Here is a 25,074-nt window from a genome sequence, read left to right on the forward strand (position 1 = left end):
GGGAGGGAGGGAGGGAGGGAGGGAGGGAGGGAGGGAGGGAGGGAGGGAGGGAGGGAGGGAGGGAGGGAGGGAGGGAGGGAGGGAGGGAGGGAGGGAGGGAGGGAGGGAGGGACCTTAGAACAGACAGGATGGAACACTACCTCTGTCTAAACAGACAGGATGGAACACTACCTCTGTCAGATGACCGTAGAACAGACAGGAACACTTACAACACTCATATTGATGTGCAGAACAGTATAGAATTGATCTGTCTGCCTTTCTCTGTCTGTTCAGTTTGCTTCCTGGAAGCTTAAATGACCCCTGACCTCTGTCGAGAGCCAATGACAGACCCAGATCCAGTGTAGCTGTCTAAGCTAACTCTTAGTCTGCCCTCACACTGTCTATAATAAATACACTGACTAACCTCTAGTAACTCTTAGTCTGCCCTCACACTGTCTATAATAAATACACTGACTAACCTCTAGTAACTCTTAGTCTGTCTATAATAAATACACTGACTAACCTCTAGTAACTCTTAGTCTGTCTATAATAAATACACTGACTAACCTCTAGTAACTCTTAGTCTGTCTATAATAAATACATTGACTAACCTCTAATAACTCTTAGTCTGCCCTCACACTGTCTATAATAAATACACTGACTAACCTCTAGTAACTCTTAGTCTGCCCTCACACTGTTTATAATAAATACACTGACTAACCTCTAGTAACTCTTAGTCTGCCCTCACACTGTCTATAATAAATACACTGACTAACCTCTAGTCACTCTTAGTCTGCCCTCACACTGTCTATAATAAATACACTGACTAACCTCTAGTAACTCTTAGTCTGCCCTCACACTGTCTATAATAAATACACTGACTAACCTCTAGTAACTCTTAGTCTGTCTATAATAAATACACTGACTAACCTCTAGTAACTCTTAGTCTGCCCTCACACTGTCTATAATAAATACACTGACTAACCTCTAGTAACTCTTAGTCTGTCTATAATAAATACACTGACTAACCTCTAGTAACTCTTAGTCTGCCCTCACACTGTCTATAATAAATACACTGACTAACCTCTAGTAACTCTTAGTCTGTCCTCACACTGTCTATAATAAATACACTGACTAACCTCTAGTAACTCTTAGTCTGTCTATAATAAATACACTGACTAACCTCTAGTAACTCTTAGTCTGCCCTCACACTGTCTATAATAAATACACTGACTAACCTCTAGTAACTCTTAGTCTGTTTATAATAAATACACTGACTAACCTCTAGTAACTCTTAGTCTGCCCTCACACTGTCTATAATAAATACACTGACTAACCTCTAGTAACTCTTAGTCTGTCTATAATAAATACACTGACTAACCTCTAGTAACTCTTAGTCTGCCCTCACACTGTCTATAATAAATACACTGACTAACCTCTAGTAACTCTTAGTCTGCCCTCACACTGTCTATAATAAATACACTGACTAACCTCTAGTAACTCTTAGTCTGTCTATAATAAATACACTGACTAACCTCTAGTAACTCTTAGTCTGTCTATAATAAATACACTGACTAACCTCTAGTAACTCTTAGTCTGCCCTCACACTGTCTATAATAAATACACTGACTAACCTCTAGTAACTCTTAGTCTGCCCTCACACTGTTTATAATAAATACACTGACTAACCTCTAGTAACTCTTAGTCTGTCTATAATAAATACACTGACTAACCTCTAGTAACTCTTAGTCTGCCCTCACACTGTCTATAATAAATACACTGACTAACCTCTAGTAACTCTTAGTCTGTCTATAATAAATACACTGACTAACCTCTAGTAACTCTTAGTCTGCCCTCACACTGTTTATAATAAATACACTGACTAACCTCTAGTAACTCTTAGTCTGTCCTCACACTGTCTATAATAAATACACTGACTAACCTCTAGTAACTCTTAGTCTGCCCTCACACTGTTTATAATAAATACACTGACTAACCTCTAGTAACTCTTAGTCTGTCTATAATAAATACACTGACTAACCTCTAGTAACTCTTAGTCTGCCCTCACACTGTCTATAATAAATACACTGACTAACCTCTAGTAACTCTTAGTCTGTCTATAATAAATACACTGACTAACCTCTAGTAACTCTTAGTCTGCCCTCACACTGTCTATAATAAATACACTGACTAACCTCTAGTAACTCTTAGTCTGTTTATAATAAATACACTGACTAACCTCTAGTAACTCTTAGTCTGTCTATAATAAATACACTGACTAACCTCTAGTAACTCTTAGTCTGTCTATAATAAATACACTGACTAACCTCTAGTAACTCTTAGTCTGCCCTCACACTGTCTATAATAAATACACTGACTAACCTCTAGTAACTCTTAGTCTGTCTATAATAAATACACTGACTAACCTCTAGTAACTCTTAGTCTGCCCTCACACTGTCTATAATAAATACACTGACTAACCTCTAGTAACTCTTAGTCTGTCTATAATAAATACACTGACTAACCTCTAGTAACTCTTAGTCTGCCCTCACACTGTCTATAATAAATACACTGACTAACCTCTAGTAACTCTTAGTCTGTCTATAATAAATACACTGACTAACCTCTAGTAACTCTTAGTCTGCCCTCACACTGTTTATAATAAATACACTGACTAACCTCTAGTAACTCTTAGTCTGTCTATAATAAATACACTGACTAACCTCTAGTAACTCTTAGTCTGCCCTCACACTGTTTATAATAAATACACTGACTAACCTCTAGTAACTCTTAGTCTGCCCTCACACTGTCTATAATAAATACACTGACTAACCTCTAGTAACTCTTAGTCTGTTTATAATAAATACACTGACTAACCTCTAGTAACTCTTAGTCTGCCCTCACACTGTCTATAATAAATACACTGACTAACCTCTAGTAACTCTTAGTCTGTTTATAATAAATACACTGACTAACCTCTAGTAACTCTTAGTCTGCCCTCACACTGTCTATAATAAATACACTGACTAACCTCTAGTAACTCTTAGTCTGCCCTCACACTGTCTATAATAAATACACTGACTAACCTCTAGTAACTCTTAGTCTGCCCTCACACTGTCTATAATAAATACACTGACTAACCTCTAGTAACTCTTAGTCTGCCCTCACACTGTTTATAATAAATACACTGACTAACCTCTAGTAACTCTTAGTCTGTCTATGATAAATACACTGACTAACCTCTAGTAACTCTTAGTCTGCCCTCACACTGTCTATAATAAATACACTGACTAACCTCTAGTAACTCTTAGTCTGTCTATAATAAATACACTGACTAACCTCTAGTAACTCTTAGTCTGCCCTCACACTGTCTATAATAAATACACTGACTAACCTCTAGTAACTCTTAGTCTGTCTATAATAAATACACTGACTAACCTCTAGTAACTCTTAGTCTGTCTATAATAAATACACTGACTAACCTCTAGTAACTCTTAGTCTGCCCTCACACTGTCTATAATAAATACACTGACTAACCTCTAGTAACTCTTAGTCTGTCTATGATAAATACACTGACTAACCTCTAGTAACTCTTAGTCTGCCCTCACACTGTTTATAATAAATACACTGACTAACCTCTAGTAACTCTTAGTCTGCCCTCACACTGTTTATAATAAATACACTGACTAACCTCTAGTAACTCTTAGTCTGTCTATAATAAATACACTGACTAACCTCTAGTAACTCTTAGTCTGCCCTCACACTGTCTATAATAAATACACTGACTAACCTCTAGTAACTCTTAGTCTGTCTATAATAAATACACTGACTAACCTCTAGTAACTCTTAGTCTGCCCTCACACTGTCTATAATAAATACACTGACTAACCTCTAGTAACTCTTAGTCTGTCTATAATAAATACACTGACTAACCTCTAGTAACTCTTAGTCTGCCTATAGTAAATACACTGACTAACCTCTAGTAACTCTTAGTCTGCCCTCACACTGTTTATAATAAATACACTGACTAACCTCTAGTAACTCTTAGTCTGCCCTCACACTGTCTATAATAAATACACTGACTAACCTCTAGTAACTCTTAGTCTGTCTATAATAAATACACTGACTAACCTCTAGTAACTCTTAGTCTGCCCTCACACTGTCTATAATAAATACACTGACTAACCTCTAGTAACTCTTAGTCTGCCTATAATAAATACACTGACTAACCTCTAGTAACTCTTAGTCTGTTTATAATAAATACACTGACTAACCTCTAGTAACTCTTAGTCTGCCCTCACACTGTCTATAATAAATACACTGACTAACCTCTAGTAACTCTTAGTCTGTTTATAATAAATACACTGACTAACCTCTAGTAACTCTTAGTCTGCCCTCACACTGTCTATAATAAATACACTGACTAACCTCTAGTAACTCTTAGTCTGCCCTCACACTGTTTATAATAAATACACTGACTAACCTCTAGTAACTCTTAGTCTGTCTATAATAAATACACTGACTAACCTCTAGTAACTCTTAGTCTGCCCTCACACTGTCTATAATAAATACACTGACTAACCTCTAGTAACTCTTAGTCTGTCTATAATAAATACACTGACTAACCTCTAGTAACTCTTAGTCTGCCCTCACACTGTCTATAATAAATACACTGACTAACCTCTAGTAACTCGTAGTCTGTCTATAATAAATACACTGACTAACCTCTAGTAACTCTTAGTCTGTTTATAATAAATACACTGACTAACCTCTAGTAACTCTTAGTCTGCCCTCACACTGTCTATAATAAATACACTGACTAACCTCTAGTAACTCTTAGTCTGCCCTCACACTGTCTATAATAAATACACTGACTAACCTCTAGTAACTCTTAGTCTGCCCTCACACTGTCTATAATAAATACACTGACTAACCTCTAGTAACTCTTAGTCTGTCCTCACACTGTCTATAATAAATACACTGACTAACCTCTAGTAACTCTTAGTCTGTCTATAATAAATACACTGACTAACCTCTAGTAACTCTTAGTCTGCCCTCACACTGTTTATAATAAATACACTGACTAACCTCTAGTAACTCTTAGTCTGTCTATAATAAATACACTGACTAACCTCTAGTAACTCTTAGTCTGTCTATAATAAATGCACTGACTAACCTCTAGTAACTCTTAGTCTGCCCTCACACTGTTTATAATAAATACACTGACTAACCTCTAGTAACTCTTAGTCTGCCCTCACACTGTTTATAATAAATACACTGACTAACCTCTAGTAACTCTTAGTCTGTCTATAATAAATACACTGACTAACCTCTAGTAACTCTTAGTCTGTCTATAATAAATACACTGACTAACCTCTAGTAACTCTTAGTCTGTCTATAATAAATACACTGACTAACCTCTAGTAACTCTTAGTCTGTCTATAATAAATACACTGACTAACCTCTAGTAACTCTTAGTCTGCCCTCACACTGTCTATAATAAATACACTGACTAACCTCTAGTAACTCTTAGTCTGTCTATAATAAATACACTGACTAACCTCTAGTAACTCTTAGTCTGCCCTCACACTGTCTATAATAAATACACTGACTAACCTCTAGTAACTCTTAGTCTGTCTATAATAAATACACTGACTAACCTCTAGTAACTCTTAGTCTGTCTATAATAAATGCACTGACTAACCTCTAGTAACTCTTAGTCTGCCCTCACACTGTCTATAATAAATACACTGACTAACCTCTAGTAACTCTTAGTCTGTCTATAATAAATACACTGACTAACCTCTAGTAACTCTTAGGCTGTCTATAATAAATACACTGACTAACCTCTAGTAACTCTTAGTCTGCCCTCACACTGTTTATAATAAATCCACTGTTTGAAATTGGACATAACTTACATTTCTGTGACATTATGAAATGTTTTCTACTGTTCCTGTGTTTTTTTATTGTGTTTCTTTGTTTTGTAAACTAGGCTACAGTAATAATATCTCAGCTGTTGATTTTGGCTGTGTGTGTGTGTGCGCGTGTGTGTGTGTGTGTGTGTGTGTGTGTGTGTGTGTGTGTGTGTGTGTGTGTGTGTGTGTGTGTGTGTGTGTGTGTGTGTGTGTGTGTGTGTGTGTGTGTGTGTGTGTGTCTCTCTCTCTCTCTCTCTCTCTCCCAGGACTCTGTGGACTGAGAAAACACCTGAATATGTGGCACCTCAGGTGTAGAGTGCCAAAACGCAATGTACTGTCAACAAACAAATGCAACCCGTCACACACACACACACACACACACACACACACACACACACACACACACACAGTCTATTGAGATAACAAGGCATAGTGATTCTCCTGCTTGGGCTCTGTATTGGTCCTGTATAAAAATCAATTTCGGTCACTTTTCTCTCCTGGGGTGAGATGGTGCTGGTCTCCACCATTACAAGTATTCAATTCTATTTCTTTCAGTTGTTGTATCGCTTTAAAAACTAATTATAGATCATAAGTATGTGCTACAGACATCAAAACTTTTTAAAATAACACATAGAATCATGTAGTAACCAAAAAAAGTGATAAACAAGTCAAAATATATTTCATATTTGAGATTCTTCAAACCCTTTGTCTTGATGACAGCTTTGAACACTATTGGCATTCTCTCAACCAGCTTCACCTGGAATGCTTTTCCCAACAGTCTTGAAGTAGTTCCCACATATGCTGAGCACTTGTTGGCTGCTTTTCCTTCACTTTGTGGTCTAACTCATCCCAAACCGTCTCAATTGGGTTGAGGTCGGGTGATTGTGGAGGCCAGGTCATCTGATGCAGCACTCCAGTACTCTCTTTCTGGGTAAAATAGCCCTTACTCAGCCTGAAGGTGTGTTAGGTCATTGTCCTGTTGAGAAACAAATGCAAACCACACAGGATGGCGTATTGCTCCAGAATGCTGTGGTAGCCTTGGTGGTTAAGTGTGCCTTGAATTCTAAGTAAAATCACTGACAGTGTCACCAGCAAACCATCACACCTCCTCCTCCATGCCTCACGGTGGGAACCACACATGCGGCGATCATCTGTTCACCTGCATCTCACAAAGACATGGTGGTTGGAACCAAAAATCTCCAATTCGGACCCAAAGGACAGATTTCCATCTGGTCTAATGTCCAGTGTTTCTTGGCCCAAGAAAGTCTCTTCTTCTTATTGCTGTCTTTAGTAGTGGTTTCTTTACAGCAATTTGACCATGAAGGCCTGATTCACACAGTCTCCTCTGAACAGATGATGTTGAGATGTGTCTGTTCGTTCAACTCTGTGAAGCATTTATTTGGGCAGCAATTTCTGAGGCTGGTAACTCCAATGAACTTATCCTCTGCAGCAGAGGTAACTCTGGGTCTTCCTTTCCTGTGGCGATCCTCATGAGAGACAGTTTCAGTTTCATCATAGTCCTTGATGGTTTTTGTGACTGCACTTTCAAAGTTCTTGACCTTTAATTGTTGAAATGTTCCAGATTGACTGACCTTCATGTCTTAAAGTAATGATGGACTGTTGCTTCTCTTTGCTTATTTGAGCTGTTCTTGCCATAATATGGACTTGGTATTTTACCAAATAGGGCTATCTTCTGTATACCAACCCTACCTTGTCACAACACAACTGATAGACTCAAACACATTAAGAAGGAAAGAAATTCCACAAATTAACTTTAACAAGGTACACCTGTTAATTGAAATGCATTCCAGGTGACTACCTCATGAAGTTGGTTGATAAAATGCCGAGTGTGCAAAGCTGTTATCAAGGCAAACTTTGGCTACTTTGAAGAATCTCAAATATAAAATATATTTAGATTTGTTTAACACTTTTTTGGTTACTACATGATTCCATATGTGTTATTTCATGGTTTTGATGTCTTCACTATTATTCTACAACATAGTGGTTTATCGTGTATTATAAACTAGGTGGTTTAAGCCCTGAATGCTGATTGGCTGACAGCCGTGGTATATCACACCCGATACCAGGGGTTTTTACTGCTCTAATTATGTTGGTAACCAGTTTTTAATAGGGGTTTGTGGTATATGGCCAATATACCACGGCTAAGGGTTGTATCCAGGCCATCCAGGTTGCGTCGTCCTTAAAGAACAGCCCTTAGCCATGCCATATGGCCGCATACCGCACCTCCTCGGGCCTCATTGCTTCATTCTACAGCTCACAAGAGGGAGACAAAGCTGCACACGTCACCAAAACGTCTAAACCGAAATTTATCTTTGTGGTGTTTTAATGTAACTGTTAATAACTCTAACTGGTCAAGTGTCAACATAAAATTTTAAAAAAATAAAATGGACATCAATTATGGACACGGAAGAACAGTTTCTGGGCCTGAAAGACTTCGCAACGGAAGACCTTGAAGTGGTTTGTTGCGATGGCAGAACGACCCCGCCCTCCAGTGCTCCTGAACCTGTGGGGATCCGTTTGGACTTTATGATTTTAACAGAAGTAGACTGAATTGTATTTATTTGTATGTATCATTTTTTGTTGTTGTTTTTACTAGTTAGCATGAGTATTTTCATCCGAAACGTTTTTTTTATTTTTATTTTTTGTGTGATAGTTTACTACCTCGCACAGTAGGTTGCACATTACATATTGTATTTTTATTTTTATTAATAACAAATCAATACATAAAGCACATGAGGGAACACAAGCATACGTAGATCACAAACAATAGAGATTGTAGTCCGCCAATGAACAGCAAAGAAGAACGTCACCCTCGTTTCCGTTTTCTTGTCAGGCCAGTTTCCGGGCCCGCCATGATGTTCAGAAGACAACGAGGAGCAACTGAAAGACCGTCGAAATGGATGTTATGGATTTAAACAACGAAAATTATAGTTTAGAAAGAGATAATTACCGTCGTTTTGGATAAGAAACCTAAGCTAACTGGTTATTAAAGTGTTTATTTCCAGTGGCCGTTTTCTAACCAGTTAACTAGTTAGTGTAAAATAAGGTTAGCTGCGGGTAATGTTTTTGTTTTGACTGGTAGGTACACGGACCAAGGCCGCAGATCTCCTTCTCTCATCGTAGGTCACACAAGGATCAACATCGTTTCCTGCGTGGACTGCAACTCCGAAAAGGATCGTTTGAGGACTTTATTTTATTTGGACGTTTGATTTTTTTTCCTCCCCCCAGACGGATTGAAGATTTTTTTTTAGGACTTTGCGCCGTTTTACGGCGGAAGAAAGCGACGCTTACGGGCCTCGCATGGACTCCTAACCGCGACCCCGGTGCCGCGCTGCTTTCCGCAGCTACAAGGCCCGTTGTTTCCGCGAGAGAGACTCTACTGACTGTATTAATAACCGTGAAAGAAAAACCCCGTAATGGACACTCGAGGAACTGTACTTTTTCTTGTGTTTTACCGGACACTTAATTAACGAACTGACCGGGTTATTAAAGACGCTGCTTGCTGGTGTCCCGGTCTGTCACTACTAGTAGTTTGGTGTCTTTGACACAAACAGCTACAAGGACTATCTGTGAATACTTCCTCTTAGTTCATTGCCTGTTTTCCCTTCGATATTATCTTATTATAGAATAATCTGGTAGCTTCCCCCACCTTCAGTCTCAGATCGTATCTACTACTGGTTATTGTTATTTCTTAACTAACGTGTTGTTTTCCCCCTCCTTTGTCTTTGAGTTTGAGTTTTTTAAGTGATTAGTTGTGAGAATGTCGTGTGTTCATTATAAATTCTCGTCCAAACTGGACTACAACACCGTGACCTTTGACGGGCTGCACATCACCCTGGCCGAGCTGAAACGGCAGATTATGGGCAGAGAGCGACTCAAAGCCACCGACTGCGACCTGCAGATCACCAACGCACAGACCCGTGAAGGTAACTTACTTGAGTTAGTTAATAAGTTGTTCAGGTTGATTCTACAACGAGCTGATGTTAATCTGTGATGCCAAGATGCAGATGCAGTTTTATGGTGTGTACTTCCTGGTAGGGATCGGGGATATGGGCCCAAAACATAATTTATATAGACATCTCTCTCTACATAGGTGTGTGTATATACATACACACATACATATCTCACGGTATTACAAAAGTTGGATTGTATTAATGTATTTGACCCCCCCCCCCCCATTTTTTTATATATATATATTTGTAATTATATAAATTCTACATTTGCTTTGAGTAGAGTGGTCTTTCTCCATTCCATTCACTCATTTGTGATCATTCCCACGCAGCCGTGTAGAGGGCTGCACGATGAGGGCCTTATTTTGAACCAAAAGTTGCAATTGAACTTGCGATTTAAAGTAAAAACACTTGTCAACTGTTGGAAGTGTAATTATAATAATTATTCTATAGTTAATAGCGGCCACATTGAATGTTTTCTCTTAGCTACTTCATGTAGCTAACATATTCTTGCTTTGTGTTTTCCTCATTGATTTTTAGAAGATACTGTTGTATAAACAACATGCTGATGTTTTTTTTTAGGTATTATGAGGTTGTATAAGTACGTTTTGCTATAACTAACAGGCGATTAGCATTAGCGGCTAGCAACGTTTAGACCCGTACTTGCCAAGAAGAAATGACAAGCTAGCTGTTTGTATATGTAAAACATAATAATAATAATAATAGTGTAACGTCAAGTTCACAACACTGGTGGATTTACATTAAGCAAAGTGAAAACATCATCGTTGTGATCAACATTGTTGCATGAGCTGCGTTGACCAGGCAGACTGAGTCTCATTGTTGAGGAACCAAAATAAAACTTTTTCCCATCAACAAAAGCATATTCATAATCTCTAGGAACTCATAAGGAGATGTTGAGTCCAATCTCTCTAGGGGCTTAGGCTGGGGTGACTTTACGCAGGGAAGAAAGATGTGAAGTTAACTTAACTACAGTACTGATGATATATTCCCTGTTCTATAGACTACAGTACTGATGATATATTATATTCCCTGTTCTATAGACTACAGTACTGATGATATATTATATTCCCTGTTCTATAGACTACAGTACTGATGATATATTCACTGTTCTATAGACTACAGTACTGATGATATATTCCCTGTTCTATAGACTACAGTACTGATGATATATTATATTCCCTGTTCTATAGACTACAGTACTGGTGATATATTCCCTGTTCTATAGACTACAGTACTGATGATATATTCCCTGTTCTATAGACTACAGTACTGATGATATATTATATTCCCTGTTCTATAGACTACAGTACTGGTGATATATTCCCTGTTCTATAGACTACAGTACTGATACTATATTATATTCCCTGTTCTATAGACTACAGTACTGATGCTATATTATATTCCCTGTTCTATAGACTACAGTACTGATGATATATTCCCTGTTCTATAGACTACAGTACTGATGCTATATTATATTCCCTGTTCTATAGACTACAGTACTGATGATATATTCCCTGTTCTATAGACTACAGTACTGGTGATATATTCCCTGTTCTATAGACTACAGTACTGATGATATATTCCCTGTTCTATAGACTACAGTACTGATGATATATTCCCTGTTCTATAGACTACAGTACTGATGATATATTATATTCCCTGTTCTATAGACTACAGTACTGGTGATATATGCTGTGTACCATGTGCTTCTATAGACTACAGTGATATAATGATATATGCTGTGTACCATGTGCTTCTATAGACTACAGTGATATAATGATATATGCTGTGTGCCCTGTGCTTCTATAGACTACAGTGATATAATGATATATGCTGTGTACCCTGTGCTTCTATAGACTACAGTGATATAATGATATATGCTGTGTACCCTGTGCTTCTATAGACTACAGTGATCTAATGATATATGCTGTGTGCCCTGTGCTTCTATAGACTACAGTGATATAATGATATATGCTGTGTACCCTGTGCTTCTATAGAGTACAGTACTAATGATATATGCTGTGTACCCTGTGCTTCTACAGAATACACTGATGAGGAGGTTCACATCCCCAAACACTCGTCAGTGATCGTCAGACGCACCCCCATCGGGGGGGTCAAACCAGCAGGCAGAACGTTCATTGTGTACGTAGCTATGACATTGTGACCCTGTGTCTATCTGCATGATATGAGTATGGTAGTATTCAATCGCCTGTCGATCCTAATAGCCTCCACACACTAGTCCAATCTAATATTAACCCCTCCCCCATTGCTTGTTGATTACAATACCACCCCCCCCCCCCTCCACACACTAGTATCCAGTCAGACGGTAGTACCACCCCCCCCCCCTCCAGACACTAGTCCAATCTAATATTAACCCCTCCCCCATTGCCTGTTGATTACAATACCACCCCCCCCCCCTCCAGACACTAGTATCCAATCTAATAGTAACCCCCTCCCCCATTGCCTGTTGATTACAATACCACCCCCCCCTCCAGACACTAGTATCCAATCTAATAGTAACCCCCTCCCCCATTGCCTGTTGATTACAATACCACCCCCCCCTCCAGACACTAGTATCCAATCTAATATTAACCCCTCCCCCATTGCCTGTTGATTACAATACCACCCCCCTCCAGACACTAGTATCCAATCTAATAGTAACCCCCTCCCCATTGCCTGTTGATTACAATACCACCCCCCTCCAGACACTAGTATCCAATCTAATAGTAACCCCTCCCCCCATTGCCTGTTGATTACAATACCACCCCCTCCAGACACTAGTATCCAATCTAATAGTACCCCCCCCCCCCCATTGCCTGTTGATTACAATACCACCCCCCCTCCAGACACTAGTATACAATCTAATAGTAACCCCCTCCCCATTGCCTGTTGATTACAATACCACCCCCCCTCCAGACACTAGTATCCAATCTAATAGTAACCCCCTCCCCCATTGCCTGTTGATTACAATACCACCCCCTCCAGACACTAGTATCCAATCTAATAGTAACCCCTCCCCCATTGCCTGTTGATTACAATACCACCCCCCTCCAGACACTAGTATCCAATCTAATATTAACCCCTCCCCCATTGCCTGTTGATTACAATACCACCCCCTCCAGACACTAGTATCCAATCTAATAGTAACCCCTCCCCCATTGCCTGTTGATTACAATACCACCCCCCTCCAGACACTAGTATCCAATCTAATAGTAACCCCTCCCCCATTGCCTGTTGATTACAATACCCCCCCCCTCCAGACACTAGTATCCAATCTAATAGTAACCCCTCCCCCATTGCCTGTTGATTACAATACCACCCCCCTCCAGACACTAGTATCCAATCTAATAGTACCCCCCCCCCATTGCCTGTTGATTACAATACCACCCCCTCCAGACACTAGTATCCAATCTAATAGTAACCCCTCCCCATTGCCTGTTGATTACAATACCACCCCCCTCCAGACACTAGTATCCAATCTAATAGTAACCCCTCCCCCATTGCCTGTTGATTACAATACCACCCCCTCCAGACACTAGTATCCAATCTAATAGTAACCCCTCCCCCATTGCCTGTTGATTACAATACCACCCCCTCCAGACACTAGTATCCAATCTAATATTAACCCCTCCCCCATTGCCTGTTAATTACAATACCACCCCCCTCCAGACACTAGTATCCAATCTAATAGTAACCCCTCCCCCATTGCCTGTTGATTACAATACCACCCCCCTCCAGACACTAGTATCCAATCTAATAGTAACCCCTCCCCCATTGCCTGTTGATTACAATACCACCCCCCCTCCAGACACTAGTATCCAATCTAATATTAACCCCTCCCCCATTGCCTGTTGATTCCAATACCCCCCTCCACACAGCCACACAGTAGTATCCAGTCAGACGGTAGTACCCCCCTCCAGACACTAGTATCCAGTCAGACGGTAGTACCCCCCCCCCCTCCACACACTAGTATCCAGTCAGACGGTAGTACCACCCCCCCCCCCTCCAGACACTAGTATCCAATCTAATAGTAACCCCTCCCCATTGCCTGTTGATTACAATACCACCCCCCCTCCAGACACTAGTATACAATCTAATAGTAACCCCCTCCCCCATTGCCTGTTGATTACAATACCCCCCCTCCAGACACTAGTATCCAATCTAATAGTAACCCCCTCCCCCATTGCCTGTTGATTACAATACCACCCCCCTCCAGACACTAGTATACAATCTAATAGTAACCCCCTCCCCCATTGCCTGTTGATTACAATACCCCCCCTCCAGACACTAGTATCCAATCTAATAGTAACCCCTCCCCCATTGCCTGTTGATTACAATACCACCCCCCCTCCAGACACTAGTATCCAATCTAATAGTAACCCCTCCCCCATTGCCTGTTGATTACAATACCACCCCCCTCCAGACACTAGTATACAATCTAATAGTAACCCCCTCCCCCATTGCCTGTTGATTACAATACCCCCCCCTCCAGACACTAGTATCCAATCTAATAGTAACCCCCTCCCCCATTGCCTGTTGATTACAATACCACCCCCCTCCAGACACTAGTATCCAATCTAATAGTAACCCCTCCCCCATTGCCTGTTGATTACAATACCACCCCCTCCAGACACTAGTATCCAATCTAATAGTAACCCCTCCCCATTGCCTGTTGATTACAATACCACCCCCCCCCCTCCATACACTAGTATCCAATCTAATAGTAACCCCTCCCCCATTGCCTGTTGATTACAATACCCCCCCTCCAGACACTAGTATCCAATCTAATAGTACCCCCCCCCCATTGCCTGTTGATTCCAATACCCCCCCTCCACACAGCCACACACTAGTATCCAGTCAGACGGTAGTACCCCCCTCCACACACTAGTATCCAGTCAGACGGTAGTACCCCCCCTCCACACACTAGTATCCAGTCAGACGGTAGTACCCCCCCCCCCCCTCCACACACTAGTATCCAGTCAGACGGTAGTACCCCCCACTAGTATCCAGTCAGACGGTAGTACCCCCCACTAGTATCCAGTCAGACGGTAGTACCCCCCCACTAGTATCCAGTCAGACGGTAGTACCCCCCACTAGTATCCAGTCAGACGGTAGTACCCCCACTAGTATCCAGTCAGACGGTAGTATCCAGTCCCCCACTAGTATCCAGTCAGACGGTAGTACCCCCCCACTAGTATCCAGTCAGACGGTAGTACCCCCCACTAGTATCCAGTCAGACGGTAGTACCCCCCCACTAGTATCCAGTCAGACGGTAGTACCCCCCACTAGTATCCAGTCAGACGGTAGTACCCCCCCACTAGTATCCAGTCAGACGGTAGTACCCCCCCACTAGTATCCAGTCAGACGGTAGTACCCCCACTAGTATCCAGTCAGACGGTAGTACCCCCCACTAGTATCCAGTCAGACGGTAGTACCCCCACTAGTATCCAGTCAGACGGTAGTACCCCCCACTAGTATCCAGTCAGACGGTAGTACCCCCACTAGTATCCAGTCAGACGGTAGTACCCCCCACTAGTATCCAGTCAGACGGTAGTACCCCCCACTAGTATCCAGTCAGACGGTAGTACCCCCACTAGTATCCAGTCAGACGGTAGTACCCCCACTAGTATCCAGTCAGACGGTAGTACCCCCCACTAGTATCCAGTCCCCCCACTAGTATCCAGTCAGACGGTAGTACCCCCACTAGTATCCAGTCAGACGGTAGTACCCCCACTAGTATCCAGTCAGACGGTAGTACCCCCCACTAGTATCCAGTCAGACGGTAGTACCCCCACTAGTATCCAGTCAGACGGTAGTACCCCCACTAGTATCCAGTCAGACGGTAGTACCCCCACTAGTATCCAGTCAGACGGTAGTACCCCCCACTAGTATCCAGTCAGACGGTAGTACCCCCCCACTAGTATCCAGTCAGACGGTAGTACCCCCCCCACTAGTATCCAGTCAGACGGTAGTACCCCCACTAGTATCCAGTCAGACGGTAGTACCCCTCCACTAGTATCCAGTCAGACGGTAGTACCCCCCACTAGTATCCAGTCAGACGGTAGTACCCCCACTAGTATCCAGTCAGACGGTAGTACCCCCACTAGTATCCAGTCAGACGGTAGTACCCCCACTAGTATCCAGTCAGACGGTAGTACCCCCACTAGTATCCAGTCAGACGGTAGTACCCCCCACTAGTATCCAGTCAGACGGTAGTACCCCCCACTAGTATCCAGTCAGACGGTAGTACCCCCCCACTAGTATCCAGTCAGACGGTAGTACCCCCCCACTAGTATCCAGTCAGACCAGCCTAGCTCTTCCATCCTAAAGCTCCAACTCCTCTCTTTTGTCTGGTCCATGTCTGTGGTGGTTGTTGACATGTTGTTGTTGTTTCTTCCTGTTTGTTTGTAGTGACCGTTCTGACATGGCTGCTGGATCCTCCAGACCCGTATGTAACAAAGCACTCTCATTTTCCTTACTGTCTCTGTCCTCCTTTTATAAACTCTGCTCTGGTTTGTTGGTTAGAGGAGACTGTGTAAACTCTGTTCTGAATTGGTAACCAGTTTAACTCTTGAGTTGTCATGGTGATTTAATATTCTGTTCTGATGGGTCACCAGTTAACTCTGAGTTGTCATGGTGATTTAATATTCTGTTTTGATGGTTCCCAACTGCTGTTCTCTGTTGTTGCTGTTGTAACTCACTGTGTTTTTATTTTAAATGTTGTTCAATGTGTTGATGGATCTGAACGATATTGTGACTGTATTTCATATTGAAACAACGGATAGCGTGGTGTTGTTAGCCTGCCACTGTGCAGAGCCCCTCCACCATCCCCTTGTGTGTTGAGACGATGCTTCATGGTCCTACAGGCAGGATGACAGATTACTGCGCTGCCTTACGTCAAATCAATGGGAGCTTTTTCCTTCACGTGGTGTTGTAGCAATGAGTTTGTGACGCATTGACTGTAAGACTAATGCATACATTTTGTATGGAAACCTGTGTGTGTGTGTGTGGGGGGGGTAAATCATTTGGTTCCTGTTCAACAGTGTTCTAAACCTGAAGTTAATTGCTGATATTTGGCTGTCTTAATGTTGTTCTCTCATCATATTCTGACATTTTTAATATGGACTGGACATAGTTGATCCTTTTGTTCTCTCAAAGTTTTTAAAATTTATTGTTTCACTACAAACTACTTAGAAATGCGATGCATTTTGTCTACTTTGCAATATTTTTTTACTTAAAGCTAAACTGTAAACTAGGTGTTAAGTACTTACTATGATGACTACTGAATTTACGATCATGTTTGGTACAGAGGTTTTTTTTTATTTATTTTTTTAAAGCGGTGCAATGATGATACCATTACGACATCACAGAGACTATTATGACATCACTGAAATGATCCATTATGACATCACAGGGTTCTAACTGGGCTGACTGTGTGGCATGGTAGGTTCCCGTGGCGACAGGGTTGTGTTTGGTTGCTGCTGTACGCTGCCAGAACTGTCAATAAAGAGGTTATGTGTTCTGTTGTGAGCACGTGCACCACCACACCAGACCCTGTGTCTTCCCTTCACAGTGACCTCTGAACCTTCCAACCTACCAGCCTCTACTATGATGATGATGATGACAGCGACGACGAAGAGTTTTATAGCTTACTAAACCAGACCTCTCTACCCTCCCTCCTTCCCCTTTATCCCTTGTCTAGTGTTATGATGGCTAGTGTTTGCTACTATTGTATAATAATTATGGTAGTGAACGTATTGTTTAAAAGAAACACATTTTATTATATTGTTTTGCTGTGTTTCCATATAATGTATTAGATAGATCATCCTAAGTGGACCCATAGCGCCTCACTCTAGACACTGCTGTAGATGAGGAGTAGTGAAGGCATCATGGTTCACTTCACCTGTTACCATAGCTACATGCAGTGGCTCGGGAAGTAGGCTCTTGGGTTAACTGGTGCAACGTGATCTAATCGGTTCCCTAGACCGGCCTAGCTCTAAAACCTAATCCTGTTAGCCCATAGTCTGTTACCTAGACCGGCCTAGCTCTAAAACCTAATCCTGTTAGCTCATAGTCTGTTGCCGAGACCGGCCTAGCTCTAAAACCTAATCCTGTTAGCTCATAGTCTGTTCCCTAGACCGGCCTAGCTCTAAAACCTAATCCTGTTAGCTCATAGTCTGTTCCCTAGACCGGCCTAGCTCTAAAACCTAATCCTGTTAGCCCATAGTCTGTTCCCTAGACCGGCCTAGCTCTAAAACTTAATCCCGTTAGCCCATAGTCTCTTCCCTAGACCGGCCTAGCTCTAAAACCTAATCCTGTTAGCTCATAGTCTGTTCCCTAGACCGGCCTAGCTCTAAAACCTAATCCTGTTAGCTCATAGTCTGTTCCCTAGACCGGCCTAGCTCTAAAACCTAATCCTGTTAGCTCATAGTCTGTTCCCTAGACCGGCCTAGCTCTAAAACCTAATCCTGTTAGCCCATAGTCTGTTCCCTAGACCGGCCTAGCTCTAAAACTTAATCCCGTTAGCCCATAGTCTCTTCCCTAGACCGGCCTAGCTCTAAAACCTAATCCTGTTAGCTCATAGTCTGTTCCCTAGACCGGCCTAGCTCTAAAACCTAATCCTGTTAGCTCATAGTCTGTTCCCTAGACTGGCCTAGCTCTAAAACCTAATCCCGTTAGCCCATAGTCTGTTCCCTAGACCGGCCTAGCTCTAAAACCTAATCCTGTTAGCTCATAGACTGTTCCCTAGACTGGCCTAGCTCTAAAACCTAATCCTTTTAGCCCATAGTCTGTTCCCGAGACCGGCCTAGCTCTAAAACTTAATCCCGTTAGCCCATAGTCTGTTGCCTAGCTCTAAAACCTAATCCTGTTAGCCCATAGTCTGTTCCCTAGACCGGCCTAGCTCTAAAACCTAATCCTGTTAGCTCATAGTCTGTTCCCTAGACCGGCCTAGCTCTAAAACCTAATCCTGTTAGCTCATAGTCTGTTCCCTAGACCGGCCTAGCTCTAAAACCTAATCCCGTTAGCCCATAGTCTCTTCCCTAGACCGGCCTAGCTCTAAAACCTAATCCCGTTAGCCCATAGTCTCTTCCCTAGACCGGCCTAGCTCTAAAACCTAATCCCGTTAGCCCATAGTCTCTTCCCTAGACCGGCCTAGCTCTAAAACCTAATCCCGTTAGCCCATAGTCTCTTCCCTAGACCGGCCTAGCTCTAAAACCTAATCCTGTTAGCTCATAGTCTCTTCCCTAGACCGGCCTAGCTCTAAAACCTAATCCTGTTAGCTCATAGTCTGTTCCCTAGACCGGCCTAGCTCTAAAACCTAATCCTGTTAGCCCATAGTCTGTTCCCTAGACCGGCCTAGCTCTAAAACCTAATCCCGTTAGCCCATAGTCTGTTCCCTAGCTCTAAAACCTAGTCCTGTTAGCTCATAGTCTGTTCCCTAGACCGGCCTAGCTCTAAAACCTAATCCTGTTAGCTCATAGTCTGTTATATATGTACATCTTCTCCCAAACTAGCCAGGCTGTAGTACCAACTACTACTACTGGTGTAGCTAGCCAGGCTGTAGTACCAACTACTACTGGTGTAGCTAGCCAGGCTGTAGTACCAACTACTACTGGTGTAGCTAGCCAGGCTGTAGTGCCAACTACTACTACTGGTGTAGCTAGCCAGACTGTAGTACCAACTACTACTATTGATGTAGCTAGCCAGGCTGTAGTACCAACTACTACTAGTGTAGCTAGCTGGGCTGTAGTACCAACTACTACTATTGGTGTAGCTAGCCAGGCTGTAGTACCAACTACTACTATTGATGTAGCTAGCCAGGCTGTAGTACCAACTACTACTATTGATGTAGCTAGCCAGGCTGTAGTACCTACTATTGATGTAGCTAGCCAGGCTGTAATAGCAAATACTACTACTAATGTAGCTAGTCAGGCTGTAGTACCAACTACTACTACTAATGTAGCTAGTCGGGCTGTAGTACCAACTACTACTACTGGTGTAGCTAGCCAGGCTGTAGGACCAACTACTACTACTGGTGGTGTAGCTAGCCAGGCTGTAGGACCAACTACTACTACTACTGGTGGTGTAGCTAGCCAGGCTGTAGGACCAACTACTACTATTGGTGTAGCTAGCCAGGCTGTAGGACCAACTACTACTACTTGTGTAGCTAGCCAGGCTGTAGTACCAACTACTACTACTGGTGTAGCTAGCCAGGCTGTAGGATCAACTACTACTACTATTGGTGTAGCTAGCCAGGCTGTAGGACCAACTACTACTATTGGTGTAGCTAGCCAGACTGTAGTACCTACTACTATTGGTGTAGCTAGCCAGACTGTAGTACCAACTACTACTACTTGTGTAGCTAGCCAGGCTGTAGTACCAACTACTACTATTGGTGTAGCTAGCCAGGCTGTAGTACCAACTACTACTATTGGTGTAGCTAGCCAGGCTGTAGGACCAACTACTACTACTATTGGTGTAGCTAGCCAGGCTGTAGGACCAACTACTACTACTATTGGTGTAGCTAGCCAGGCTGTAGGACCAACTACTACTACTAGTGGTGTAGCTAGCCAGGCTGTAGTACCAACTACTACTACTGATGTAGCTCGCCAGGCTGTAGTACCAACTACTACTACTAATGTAGCTAGCCAGGCTGTAGTACCAACTACTACTATTGGTGTAGCTAGCCAGGCTGTAGTACCAACTACTACTACTAATGTAGCTAGCCAGGCTGTAGTAACAACTACTACTATTGGTGTAGCTAGCCAGGCTGTAGTACCAACTACTACTACTGGTGTAGCTAGCCAGGCTGTAGTACCAACTACTACTATTGGTGTAGCTAGCCAGGCTGTAGTACCAACTACTACTACTGTAGCTAGCCAGGCTGTAGTACCAACTACTATTATTGGTGTAGCTAGCCAGGCTGTAGTACCAACTACTACTATTGGTGTAGCTAGCCAGGCTGTAGTACCAACTACTACTATTGGTGTAGCTAGCCAGGCTGTAGTACCAACTACTACTATTGGTGTAGCTAGCCAGGCTGTAGTACCAACTACTACTATTGGTGTAGCTAGCCAGGCTGTAGTACCAACTACTACTATTGGTGTAGCTAGCCAGGCTGTAGTACCAACTACTACTATTGGTGTAGCTAGCCAGGCTGTAGTACCAACTACTACTATTGGTGTAGCTAGCCAGGCTGTAGGACCAACTACTACTACTATTGGTGTAGCTAGCCAGGCTGTAGGACCAACTACTACTACTATTGGTGTAGCTAGCCAGGCTGTAGGACCAACTACTACTACTATTGGTGTAGCTAGCCAGGCTGTAGGACCAACTACTACTACTAGTGGTGTAGCTAGCCAGGCTGTAGTACCAACTACTACTACTGATGTAGCTCGCCAGGCTGTAGTACCAACTACTACTACTAATGTAGCTAGCCAGGCTGTAGTACCAACTACTACTATTGGTGTAGCTAGCCAGGCTGTAGTACCAACTACTACTACTAATGTAGCTAGCCAGGCTGTAGTAACAACTACTACTACTGGTGTAGCTAGCCAGGCTGTAGTATCAACTACTACTATTGGTGTAGCTAGCCAGGCTGTAGTACCAACTACTACTATTGGTGTAGCTAGCCAGGCTGTAGTACCAACTACTACTATTGGTGTAGCTAGCCAGGCTGTAGTACCAACTACTACTATTGGTGTAGCTAGCCAGGCTGTAGTACCAACTACTACTATTGGTGTAGCTAGCCAGGCTGTAGTACCAACTACTACTATTGGTGTAGCTAGCCAGGCTGTAGTACCAACTACTACTATTGGTGTAGCTAGCCAGGCTGTAGTACCAACTACTACTATTGGTGTAGCTAGCCAGGCTGTAGTACCAACTACTACTATTGGTGTAGCTAGCCAGGCTGTAGTACCAACTACTACTATTGGTGTAGCTAGCCAGGCTGTAGTACCAACTACTACTATTGGTGTAGCTAGCCAGGCTGTAGTACCAACTACTACTACTGGTGTAGCTAGCCAGGCTGTAGTACCAACTACTACTATTGGTGTAGCTAGCCAGGCTGTAGTACCAACTACTACTACTGGTGTAGCTAGCCAGGCTGTAGTACCAATGTACCCCCCCCCCCCAGCACCAGTTCCTGTGTGAATCTCAATGTTTCGCGGTTCCTCCTCACGTCGTATTGGAGAAGGACGACGGTGAGGAAATGGTCAGGCTCTGCTGCGTTCCTCCCCTAGGAACAGATCTCGGATCAGCTTCCCTGCCACCAAATCCTTACCATAACCATTCGCGTGGCGATGAAGAACTGAGCCCAGATCAGTGTTTTAGAGTGGGGAAACTCTGACCCCTTCCACCATGGTGTTCCTGATGGCCTTCTGGTCAGAACTACTGAACCATACCATTGGTGTAACTGTCACACTGGTAGTGATATGAGTTGACTGGATGTATATGATCTGCCTCTCTGGCTGTGGAATAGGGGTGATCAATCTACTGTGTGTCCTTGATTCCTCACCTCCTGCCTCCTCCTCAAAAGACGGGTGGACGGTATCTTCTCCTCCGCCAGTGTCTTTTCAGAAGGAGACGGGAAGGAGCCGTGTCATCTAGATTTGAGCCCATGTCTGCTCCCAGGCAGACAGGTGGTGATGTCCCACCTTGACTCTGTTCTGTCTTTTAATGTTGCTCTTCTCCTTCAGACCGACTCTTCACCGTCCGTCTCCCTGGCCCAGCTCTCTAAGGTACTGTCTCTCCCTGTGTGTGTTTTGGTCTTTGGGAATCAGGTTGGGGTTCATTTAATTTCAACTCAATTTGAGGCATGAATTAAAATGTAAATTGATTATCATCTTAACTCTTAGCGTCTTCCTCTAACTCCATTCCTCTCTCTTCATCCCTCTCTCTTCATCCCTCTCTCTTCATCCCTCTCTCTTCATTCCTCTCTCTTCATCCCTCTCTCCATTCCTCTCGCCATACTCCTCATTTCTCTCGCCATACTCCTCATTTCTCTCGCTATACTCCTCATTCCTCTCTCACTCCTCATTCCTCTCGCCCATACTCCTCATTCCTCTCGCCCATACTCCTCATTCCTCTCGCCCATACTCCTCATTCCTCTCGCCCATACTCCTCATTCCTCTCGCCCATACTCCTCATTCCTCTCCTCGTTCCTCTCCCCCTCTCCTCGTTCCTCTCCCCCTCTCCTCGTTCCTCTCCCCCTCTCCTCGTTCCTCTCCCCATACTCATCCCCCTCTCCTCATTCCTCTCACCCATACTCCTCCCCCTCTCCTCATTCCTCTCCCCCTCTCCTCATTCCTCTCCTCATACTCCTCCCCCTCTCCTCATTCCTCTCCCCCTCTCCTCCTCCCATTCCTCCCTTTCTCTTCAGACTGCCAACCTAGCGGAGGCCAATGCATCAGAGGATGACAAGATCAGAGCCATGATGTCCCAGTCCAACAGTGAATATGACCCCATACAGTGAGTGTAACACACACACAGCAGGGTTGGGCGGTATCCGCGTGATCCCGCCGTCATGCCGCCCTTCTCATCCCAGGTCTGAAAATGCAACAACAAAAAGCCCATTGGGTGTCTATTACCAGAATGCTAACAAAATTAGTGATGTAGAATTTCCATGGAGGCTGCTAGCTAAATATGCTAACGGGAGAGCAAACTAAAATAAACAAATTGCAATCCAGCTCATAAATAGATACACTAAATGACCCAAAGTATGTTGACACCTCTTCCTTGAACATCTCATTAAAAAATCATGGGCTTTAATATGGAGTTGGACCCCCCCCCTTTACTGCTATAACAGCCTCCACTCTTCTGGGAAGGCTTTAATATGGAGTTGGACCCTCCTTTACTGCTATAACAGCCTCCAGTCTTTACAGTTGGCGCAATGCACTCAGGCAGGTAGCGTTCTCTGGCATCTGTTAAATCACACTTTTTATTCCAGTCAAGTTAAAAAATTAAAAATAAATCTATAAATGATCTGTCTGTCTTCAACTCCAAATAGTACTTATAGTCCCAAGGTCTCATCTGACATTTTCGTTAAAAATGAAGAACCATCTAAAGACGTGTTATACAGTGCTTTTGGAAAGTGGTCAGACCCCCCCCCCCCCCTTGACCTTTTTCCACATTTATGTTACAGCCTTATTTTAAAATGGATTACATTGCCCCCCCCCTCATCAATCTACACACAATACCCCATAATGACACCACAGTACCCCATAATGACATCACAATACCCCATAATGACAAAGCAAAAACACATTATTTTTTAAAAATGTTTTCAAAAATGTATAATAAAAATTATTCTGAAATTTCACATTTTACATAAGTATTCACTAGCCAATCGGTCTGTCTCTTGCTGCGTGAGGAGAAGCATAATCTATGGAAAATGTTACATACCCTGGCCAAATTCTAGTCCTCAATCTCAAGTCAAAGTACAGTTCAAGTCAAGTCTCAAGTTGTTTTTAATTTTCTATCGAGTCGCGTCTCAAGTCATCAAATTTTGTGACTGGAGTCCGACTCGAGCGTGGACTCCACACCTCTGCTGTTTTAGTGAACTGTAGTCCGATGTTTAAACTTGAGACTCAGTGGCAGGATGAACCGTAGATGATGGGGTGAGGCAAGATGATGCTCTCTGTCACAGAGTTTCTATGTACGTGCTTCAACGCGGAAGCTACGGGTCGTAAAAACGGGGACAAGTTTAGCATCACGCTTCAACGCTGGTTGTTTTGGAGTCGACCCAGTATTCCGGTCTACTTGGTGCTCACGGACTCAACCTTTTTCAATGTGTTTTTCCTGTGTCTCCTCAGTTACTCTAAGAAGGCCATAGGACCGCCTCCTGCACATTACACCTGCTATCGCTGTGGCAAGAACGGACACTACATCAAACACTGCCCCATGCAGATGGTACTACACTACACTACATAACACTACACGACATAACACTACACTACACTAACACTAACACTACACTACACTAACACTACACTACCAAACACTACACTACATAACACTACACGACACTAGACTACACTACATAACACTACACTACATAACACTACACTAACACTACACTACACTAACACTACACTACATAACACTACACTACACTAACACTACACTACATAACACTACACTACACTAGACTACACTACACTACATAACACTACACTATACTACACTAC

General features: G+C 42.9%; 1 protein-coding gene across 1 annotated transcript in view; it reads left to right on the forward strand.

Annotated features, from left to right (window-relative positions):
• Window positions 1-8,716: 8,716 nt before the first annotated feature.
• The window catches only part of LOC135529012 (E3 ubiquitin-protein ligase RBBP6-like), a 53,280-nt gene continuing 36,922 nt past the window's right edge, over window positions 8,717-25,074 (forward strand). Inside the window, exons 1-6 of the mRNA XM_064957969.1 lie at window positions 8,717-9,841; window positions 11,929-12,028; window positions 16,298-16,334; window positions 22,585-22,626; window positions 23,268-23,356; window positions 24,700-24,796. Coding sequence (XP_064814041.1) covers window positions 9,676-9,841; window positions 11,929-12,028; window positions 16,298-16,334; window positions 22,585-22,626; window positions 23,268-23,356; window positions 24,700-24,796 — 531 coding nt within the window. The 5' untranslated portion in view covers window positions 8,717-9,675. The remainder of the gene's footprint in view (window positions 9,842-11,928; window positions 12,029-16,297; window positions 16,335-22,584; window positions 22,627-23,267; window positions 23,357-24,699; window positions 24,797-25,074) is intronic.

This window comes from Oncorhynchus masou, unplaced genomic scaffold, assembly GCF_036934945.1.
Source record: "Oncorhynchus masou masou isolate Uvic2021 unplaced genomic scaffold, UVic_Omas_1.1 unplaced_scaffold_1077, whole genome shotgun sequence".
Classification (NCBI taxonomy): Eukaryota; Metazoa; Chordata; class Actinopteri; order Salmoniformes; family Salmonidae; genus Oncorhynchus; species Oncorhynchus masou.